This window comes from Haematobia irritans, chromosome 1 (genome assembly GCF_050003625.1).
Source record: "Haematobia irritans isolate KBUSLIRL chromosome 1, ASM5000362v1, whole genome shotgun sequence".
NCBI lineage: Eukaryota > Metazoa > Arthropoda > Insecta > Diptera > Muscidae > Haematobia > Haematobia irritans.
In genome coordinates, this window is record NC_134397.1 from 94,073,307 (window position 1) to 94,083,766 (window position 10,460).

Here is a 10,460-nt window from a genome sequence, read left to right on the forward strand (position 1 = left end):
TATAAACTTTTCATTGAAGTCATATTGTCCTTATAATTAAGTGATTTGACTTAAAAATGAGTACCAAAACATGAAAGAAAAAATGTTTGGGCTAGGGACTTTAATAATTCAGAAAAATTCCTTAAATTTAATGAAATTGTCTTTAAATTTGTTGTCTTTTTGCATCTTGACTACAAAGCAATAAATCGTTTAAATATAGGACATGTTTTTCAAAACTTTATTTTAAAGACGTTTTTACTTGAAACATAGCATAATTTCTACTGGAAGTCGAGTCTTAATGTGGGAAATAAGGTTGACTTTGATAGCATATGAAGAAAAAAAGCTGAAAAAGCGAAAAATTAAAATTTGCAAAACCCAAATTTAAAAGCGAATTGTGTCTTAAAAGTATCCTTACTTGTATTCTCCGCTTCTTTGGCTCGGAATCAATACCAAAATTGTTAAAGTAAAGACAAAATCTTTGGAACCGGACCTGCTTTTTTCAGTGTAAAGTTTTGAAAGCATGCCCTATTTAACGATTTTTGCGTTGCAGTTGCACGAAATGTTCTTTCATGTAAAGATACCCATTTTAAGTGGAATCACTTAACTATAAGGACAAAACCAATTCATTCACCAAAAAAAGTGCCTTCGGAACTAAAGGAAAAAATGTTCATCAATTTAGTTTAGCCAATTTATTTCCATTAAGTTGAATTTTTGTTTAAAATAATAAAATTTAGTTGCTTCAGTAAAAAAATCCTAAACTTAAAGCAGTTAGGAAAAGTTCATTAACTAGAGTATGGCATGGAATTTTACTAATACTGTTTTCTTCGCTGGGTATAAGAATTTACTACTGAACAAGAAAATTTTATTCACTGATAACAAAGCATTCGTAAAAATAAACAAAATATGAACTAAAACAAGTTTCCTCAAATTTAGTAAAATTTCTTATAAATGATAATTCTGACTTCCTTTATTAAAGAAAGCTTATCATACATACGAATAACACTTGGCATAGGCAAATATTTTAGTTCATTCGTATTAAGAAGTATTCAATCCTTTCAAAACTTAAGGAAACATACTTGTTAGAATATCTCTATATCTCTTTTGTCTACCTGTAATCGATACCTGTCATCGATATGTTTGCGCGTGGGTTGTTTTTTAGTTGGAATCGCGTTGTTATGGTATACGGAGGGACTGTTAAAAAATAATATAGTAAATTAATATAATAAATAACAAATAAAATATATAAAATATTTGTTATTTTAAATTAGAAAAAATTCTGTTCGTGATGGTGTATAAAGAAAGAAAACAGAATAACAACCCCTTCATTCGTCTTCATTTTGGAATCTTCAATTAACAGGTAACATTCAGTGACGCTAACCTTTTGTGAAAAAATTGGTTTATGATTTTTTTATTTGTAGATATTGAAATTGTAAAAGGAGGACTCGTTACGCATCAACTTATTAAAAGTGAAAGGTACAAGAAGAAGGAAAAATGCGTTTTACAGTTGATGACATTACAAGGAAATTGGAAATAGTGGAATAATAAACTAATATTTCAAGGCCAGTCGATGCTGTTGATTTTTAATAAATATATTTAATATATTAATAAAACGTGTATTTTATTGAAGAAAAAATTGTCTATATAAATAAATAAAATTGTATTTAAAAAACGAAGGTAAGCAGTTCTAAGTTTGAAGTAAAAAGGTTTACCACAAATATCTAAGATTTGTCCCAATGAATGAAAAAAGTTCAATAAAACCATTCCATATGTGAATTCAATTCAGTTAATTTTTTTCATTCTGCAGTAAAGTGGTACATAAATATAGGAAAATGTTAACTAATATTTGGAATGCATTCTACGTAATTTCAACGAAAATCACATCGTTCCAAAAAATAAAAATGTCTTTGGCGCTTTACGAAGTTCAATTTTCTTCACAATTAGTTCATTTTAACTTAAAGAAGGGGTCACTTTTTCTGGGTGTTGAAACGTTTATCAGCTTTTGGACAAGGAAAAAACTTTATATCAGAGATATTCGCCTTTTATGCCAAGCAAAATTTGCATTCGTATTTTAAGGACACGTAATCTTTGGTATCACGACAAAAATTTTTTTAAGTGTAAATAGTATACAATGATATTACATAATCCTTGTTTTAACAACTCACTATGGAAGTTTTAAATATTGAATACTATTTAGGTAGTTAATTTTTCTCATAATATAGAATAGTTTTGGCCCTTCTCAGGACTATTCTTACTCTGCCTGCAATAAAGATTTTGACCTTCCATTAAGGATTTTGGTATTGACATTTTTTAGCGGCCAAGCTCGCTTCAAATCTAGGATCAATAAAATTAGGATACAGATCTTATTTATCGATTTTTAATTCACTCGATATAACTATTAACAAAGCGTACAGACAAATACCAGTTTAAAAATCCAAATTATAACGGATACTTTAAATGTTTTCTTAGTTCTAAAAAAACTTTAAACCAAAGATGCTAGATCCTCAAAATAAGTCTTAGCCTATAAATCTAAAGATTCAATATTTCAATTATTTAAGGACGGTTTCTTTAAATCAAAAATGTATTTCTTTATTTGCCTTAGTTCAAAGACATGCGACTTTAACGGAGGGACGCTAATTTCCAAAATTTGTGTTCTAAATTTAATGAAAAAAATTTGAAGCAATTATTATAAACTTTATTTTAATTAAAATTTCGTTACTTAATATATTGTAAATTCCGTATCCTAAAATTGGGTTGTGTAAACTTTAATATCACGTAAATATTTTTTTAGTGTGTAGAAATATCAACGAATTTTTATTGTACGTAATGTTCTAAACAATAACTAACTAGAGGTACATTTATGATTCCAGATATTTCCAGACTGCCCAGTTCATGTTTAATGGATTTCTTAAATCACAAGGTTATCCTAAGAGTACATTATTTGACCCAAGCAAACCTAGCGAAACGATTTCTAATTTATTGGATCACGTTGCCAAACATCATTTGAACGTTAAAATCGACTCAAGGCAATATGTCAAACCTGCCGTTGGATATGCTAAGGATCTTTTGAAACTTGGACAAGCTAGGGGTCTTTTGCAATTTAATTCCACCGAAATAAGTGATAAACTTACGGACACTCTCAATTTAGAGGTAATCATTGAATCAAATCGTTGATATAACTGTTATAACTGATAATCATGTATATCCTTTTTTCTAGGTTATTGAACCTGTGCTAAAAGTACATCGCGCTTATCGGTACGTATCAAAGCAACCTCAATGTGATCGTTATGTATTATGCCGATTGAATGATCCAGAACAATACTCTACAAATGAATCTCGCGGCCTTATATCTGGCGTCAGTCCGAAAATCATTAAAGTTGGAAGTATGGGTGCTGCTTTCTTCATAAGTACGGAAACCGGAACCCCATTCTGGACGTTATTTAGTGTTATTACATCAGCTTCAAATTGTGAGGTAAGTACACTAAAAGGGTTTCTTTAAAGATTGTCGTATTGATTATAAGCCTAAAACGCTATTTTTTTTTGATTAAGTTATATTTATCATTTCGGCGTTTTAATATGGTTTAGATATTTTTTTTATAAAATTGCTTTCCTGGTGGAATGAGAATCAACTTTTCGACTTCTTCCAAATTGGGAAAAGTCTATTTTCGACTTTTATACTAAAGAATTATTCATTCCTCCCATACGAAATTTAGACAAACGAACATCATGTGCAATTTGCTATAGCCATCAACGCAATTTGCTATAGCCATCAACATCAATTGTATTTATAGACCACATTTTAGGGTACAAAAGCGGGTTCAAAGGAATATGTAAAGAAAACGAACAATTTTAGGTAGTAAACAAGTAAGGAAAGTCTAAAGTCGGGCGGGGCTGACTATATTATACCCTGCACCACTTTGTAGATCTAAATTTTCGATACCATATCACATCCGTCAAATGTGTTGGGGCTATATATAAAGGTTTGTCCCAAATACATACATTTAAATATCACTCGATTTGGACAGAATTTGATAGACTTCTACAAAATATATAGACTCAAAATTTAAATTGGCTAATGCACTAGGGTGGAACACAATTTTAGTAAAAAACAAGTAAGGAAAGTCTAAAGTCGGGCGGGGCCGACTATATTATACCCTGCACCACTTTGTAGATCTAAATTCTCGATACCATATCACATCCGTCAAATGTGTTGGGGCTATATATAAAGGTTTGTCCCAAATACATACATTTAAATATCGCTCGATTTGGACAGAATTTGATAGACTTCTACAAAATATATAGACTCAAAATTTAAATTATCTAATGCACTAGGGTGGAACACAATTTTAGTAAAAAAATATGGGAAATATTTAAATCTGAAGCAATTTTAAGGAAACTTCGCAAAAGTTTATTTATGATTTATCGCTCGATATACATGAATTAGAAGTTTAGGAAAATTAGAGTAATTTTTACAACTTTTCGACTAAGCAGTGGCGATTTTACAAGGCAAATGTTGGTATTTTGACCATTTTTGTCGAAATCAGAAAAACATATATATGGGAGCTATATCTAAATCTCAACCGATTTCAACCAAATTTGGCACGTATAGCTACAATGCTAATTTTACTCTCTGTGCAAAATGTCAACTAAATCGGAGTTAAAAATTGGCCTCTGTGGTCATATGAGTGTAAATCGGGCGAAAGCTATATATGGGAGATATATCGGGCGAAAGCTTTATAAGGGAGATATATCTAAATCTGAACCGATTTCAACCAAATTTGGCACGTATAGCTACAATGCTAATTCTACTCCCTGTGCAAAATGTCAACTAAATCGGAGTTAAAAATTGGCCTCTGTGGTCATATGAGTGTAAATCGGGCGAAAGCTATATATGGGAGATATATCTAAATCTGAACCGATTTCAACCAAATTTGGCACGCATAGCTACAATGCTAATTCTACTCCCTGTGCAAAATTTCAACTAAATCGGAGTTAAAAATTGGCCTCTGTGGTCATATGAGTGTAAATCGGGCGAAAGCTATATATGGGAGATATATCGGGCGAAAGCTTTATAAGGGAGATATATCTAAATCTGAACCGATTTCAACCAAATGTGACACGCATAGCTACAATGTTAATTCTACTCCCTGTGCAAAATTTCAACTAAATCGGAGCAAAAAATTGGCCTCTGTGGGCAAATGAGTGTAAATCGGACGAAAGCTATATATGGGAGCTATATCTAAATCTGAACCGATTTGGCTGATATTTTGCAAGTTTTTCGAGACTCATAAAATATTCGGATGTACGGAATTTGAGGAAGATCGGTTGATATACACGCCAATTATGACCAGATCGGTGAAAAATATATATGGCAGCTATATCTAAATCTGAACCGATTTTTTCCAAAATCAATAGGGGTCATCTTTGAGCCGAAACAGGACCCTATACCAAATTTTAGGACAATCGGACTAAAACTGCGAGCTGTGCTTTGCACACAAAAATACATCAACAAACAAACAGACAGACAGACAGACGGACATCGCTAAATCGACTCAGAATTTAATTCTAAGACGATCGGTATACTAAACGATGGGTCTCAGACTTTTCCTTCTTGGCGTTACATACAAATGCACAAACTTATTATACCCTGTACCACAGTAGTGGTGAAGGGTATAAAAATATGGGAAACATTTAAATCTGAAGCAATTTTAAGGAAACTTCGCAAAAGTTTATTTATGATTTATCGCTCGATATATATGTATTAGAAGTTTAGGAAAATTAGTCATTTTTACAACTTTTCGACTAAGCATGGCGATTTTACAAGGAAAATGTTGGTATTTTGACCATTTTTGTCGAAATCAGAAAAACATATATATGGGAGCTATATCTAAATCTGAACCGATTTCAACCAAATTTGGCACGTATAGCTACAATGCTAATTTTACTCTCTGTGCAAAATTTCAACTAAATCGGAGTTAAAAATTGGCCTGTGTGGTCATATGAGTGCAAAATTTCAACTAAATCGGAGTTAAAAATTGGCCTCTGTGGTCATATGAGTGTAAATCGGGCGAAAGCTATATATGGGAGCTATATCTAAATCTGAACCGATTTCAACCAAATTTGGCACACATAGCTACAATGCTAATTCTACTCCCTGTGCAAAATTTCAACTAAATCGGAGTTAAAAAATTGGCCCCTGTGGTCATATGAGTGTAAATCGGGCGAAAGCTATATATGGGAGCTATATCTAAATCTGAACCGATTTCAACCAAATGTGACACGCATAGCTACAATGTTAATTCTACTCCCTGTGCAAAATTTCAACTAAATCGGAGCAAAAAATTGGCCTCTGTGGGCAAATGAGTGTAAATCGGGCGAAAGCTATATATGGGAGCTATATCTAAATCTGAACCGATTTGGCTGATATTTTGCAAGTTTTTCGAGACTCATAAAATATTCGGATGTACGGAATTTGAGGAAGATCGGTTGATATACACGCCAATTATGACCAGATCGGTGAAAAATATATATGGCAGCTATATCTAAATCTGAACCGATTCAATAGGGATCGTCTTTAAGCCGAAACAGGACCCTATACCAAATTTTAGGACAATCGGACTAAAACTGCGAGCTGTACTTTGCACACAAAAATACATCAACAGACAGACAGACGGACAGACAGACAGACAGACAAACAGCCAGACGGACGTCGCTAAATCGACTCAGAATTTAATTCTAAGACGATCGGTATACTAAACGATGGGTCCCAGACTTTTCCTTCTTGGCGTTACATACAAATGCACAAACTTATTATACCCTGTACCACAGTAGTGGTGAAGGGTATAAAAAGCATACATAGACTCCAAAAATATATTCTAGATTCGTAAAGGATGTGCAGTATTCCATAGAACTATATTAAATTTTTATTACGAAGCCACAAAATGTTTCATAAAAATTGGTACATTCCCTTTCAGTTCAAATTTGGATTTTTATAAAAAGGGGTTTGACTTTTGGTATGCAATTACCGGTATGCATTTAGATATGTGTACACAAATATGATCTGCATAGATGATCCGTTTCTCTCACCGAAAAATAGTGTAAACTCCAAAGTTAAATAGATATTTTTGGAAGGAGCCAATTCCAGGTAGTAATTTCCTCTGTTGTCGTTCGTAAAGAGCAAATCCACACTAAATTGAATTTCGTATTTTAACGGTTTTGGTCGCAATTTTTGAACCATCTATGTAATTTATAATACGAATATGAATACATATTGTTAGTGTTTTCAAAGCTTCTTCTGGTCATCAGAACACAAATTTTGTTTTGTTGTCTATTATAGACCATATTGAAATTAACATACATCCTCCATCTCTTTCTTTCAAGCGAGGTTCCAAATATAATAAAGGGTGATTTGTTAAGAGCTTGATAACTTTTTTTTAAAAAAAAACGCATAAAATTTGCAAAATCTCATCGGTTCTTTATTTGAAACGTCAGATTGGTCCATGACATTTACTTTTTGAAGATAATTTCATTTAAATGTTGACCGCGGCTGCGTCTTAGGTGGTCCATTCGGAAAGTCCAATTTTGGGCAACTTTTTCGAGCATTTCGGCCGGAATAGCCCGAATTTCTTCGGAAATGTTGTCTTCCAAAGCTGGAATAGTTGCTGGCTTATTTCTGTAGACTTTAGACTTGACGTAGCCCCACAAAAAATAGTCTAAAGGCGTCAAATCGCATGATCTTGGTGGCCAACTTACCGGTCCATTTCTTGAGATGAATTGTTCTCCGAAGTTTTCCCTCAAAATGGCCATAGAATCGCGAGCTGTGTGGCATGTAGCGCCATCTTGTTGAAACCACATGTCAACCAAGTTCAGTTCTTCCATTTTTGGCAACAAAAAGTTTGTTAGCATCGAACGATAGCGATCGCCATTCACCGTAACGTTGCGTCCAACAGCATCTTTGAAAAAATACGGTCCAATGATTCCACCAGCGTACAAACCACACCAAACAGTGCATTTTTCGGGATGCATGGGCAGTTCTTGAACGGCTTCTGGTTGCTCTTCACTCCAAATGCGGCAATTTTGCTTATTTACGTAGCCATTCAACCAGAAATGAGCCTCATCTCTGAACAAAATTTGTCGATAAACACATTTCGAACCGAACACTGATTTTGGTAATAAAATTCAATGATTTGCAAGCGTTGCTCGTTAGTAAGTCTATTCATGATGAAATGTCAAAGCATACTGAGCATCTTTCTCTTTGACACCATGTCTGAAATCCCACGTGATTTGTCAAATACTAATGCATGAAAATCCTAACCTCAAAAGAATCACCCTTTATTTGTGTAGAATAAAAACGAAGACAATATATTTGTACAAATATTCATTAATTATCGCATGTTTTGAAAGGCCTTTTTTAGGATATGTACCTTTCCACAGCACTTCATTACATTTTAGGCACAAAATCTCAAAATGTGTCATATTAGAGGCATTAGACCATTCGTCATGCCGAAAAGAACAGTGCATGAGTGAAACGAAATCAACTGTGATTTTGGTATAAGACGTTTTTTATTTACGACAAAAATTGAATTTGCGATAATATAATCTTTTCATTTTTTTCTTTTTAGGTTAAATATCCTGCTGACTGCATTGGTTTCCATGAAGGCGAAGCAAGGGTAACAACAGAGTATATACATAATGAATTGTAATTTCATGACATAAACGGTATTCAAAACCAATATGCATTTGAAAAACTGATTACCAACCCCAGCGGCTTAAATGCTGAGATTCAAGTCTTCGATAAGTTGCAGACATAATTACATATACCATTTTATTTTACATAACATGCCAATGGCGACCAATAACTTTTTCTGTAATTTACCATTTATTGTCAAATAAGACATTTTATAAGATCTTACGGCAGAAGGTGCGTCTTCAACGAACAATTGCATCCCCAGTTTGTTTGGAACTCGATCATCCGAATTTCCATTTTTAGAATTCTCAAGGTTATTTGGAGTTGCTACAGTAAACTTCAGGTTGATACTCGATGTATAAACTGATCTCAATTACGTTACTAACGAAGCCATGCTGTAAGACATGTTGCTAGAATGAATTACCTATAACATAAATTTCTGAAAAGAAGGGTTGTAGTATAGTGTCTGTAAATCGTAAGTCCTATAACTTTACGCCACTGGGAATAAATTGATTGTTTATATTTAATGACTATTAGTTATGGTGATCTTAAAGCAATAAATGTGTTTTTAAGTTTTGTCGTAAGCAATATATGTCCTATATATTGTTATCTCTCATTTACAAACATGAATTGATTATGTAGGTTAACAGTAAGTATACCTACACACAAAAATTTTTTGTTTGATTCAATCGCAAAATTAATTGATCCAATTAATGTTTTAATTGAAATGTTTTCAATCACAGAAATGATAGTGTCAATTAAAAACTAATTGACAGTCAATTAAAGAATTAATTGATTAAAAAATTATTTGATAATATTAATTTGTTTTACTGAGTTTTATTTCAATTAAAAAGTTTGTTGAATCAATTAAATTTTTAATTGAATATTTTTTAAAACTCAATTAAGATTTTAATTGGAATTTTTTTCTGTGTATGCAATATATTTCCCTATGTTCCAGTAATCGTAATTGTAAATTGCAAATGTTTAGCTTCCTTGCAATTTGCTAACTTTTCCAGTTAGGGAATTAAATTCATTCGTATTTAAATTCCGCATGGAAGTCAAGATTCCTTTAAAGCTTTATATTAAAAGCTTCCATGGCTTTGATAAAAAGCCAAATTAAAATTTTGCGATTTGAAATAGTGATAACCGGAACATGTGGGATTATAAGTAATTTATTTCTTGCATTTAAGTAGTTGCACGTGATCTAAGGAAAATTTTTATTGTTAACTGTAAATAATTAGTATTATATCAATAAAATTTAAAAATAAATAAAACACAAATGTAATTTGAAAAATTTATCTTGGTTTTGTAACATAGAAAATCTTTAAAAAAAGTAAGTAATCGAAGTAAAATGATTAATGAATGATAGATAGAAACGCCAAAGAAAGCGAGAGAGAGAGTAGAAAAAAAGATTTAAATGGCAACGGAGATAGTTAACGAAAGACATGTATAGTTATGTAAGTTTGCATGGTTTGCTTATCGACTTACATAAAAATATATATTTGGAATGTTCTAAAATGTCCAACATTTTAATAGAATGCACCAATGAACTACACAATTTTTTTAACTTTAATCACGGATTCAATCATTTTTTTTATTGAAATGTCTTCAATTACGAAAATGATGGTTAGGTTAGGTTAGGTTAAAGTGGCAGCCCGATTAAGATTCAGGCTCACTTAGACTATTCAGTCCTTCTCGATTATTTTCTTCTGTTGAACCAACCAGATTGTTCCAAAAACATTAGCAGACTGCTTAAGTTAACGTTTTCCAGGTCTGCCAGTAATCTGAAGCTATATGC

The 10,460-nt window shown here is 32.4% G+C and overlaps 1 protein-coding gene across 1 annotated transcript in view; it reads left to right on the plus strand.

Moving 5' to 3' along the window:
• The window catches only part of LOC142221429 (uncharacterized), a 46,760-nt gene extending 36,804 nt beyond the window's left edge, over positions 1-9,956 (plus strand). The window contains exons 3-5 of the mRNA XM_075291149.1: positions 2,847-3,126; positions 3,194-3,448; positions 8,598-9,956. Coding sequence (XP_075147264.1) covers positions 2,847-3,126; positions 3,194-3,448; positions 8,598-8,678 — 616 coding nt within the window. The 3' untranslated portion in view covers positions 8,679-9,956. The remainder of the gene's footprint in view (positions 1-2,846; positions 3,127-3,193; positions 3,449-8,597) is intronic.
• The last annotated feature ends 504 nt before the right edge of the window (positions 9,957-10,460 follow it).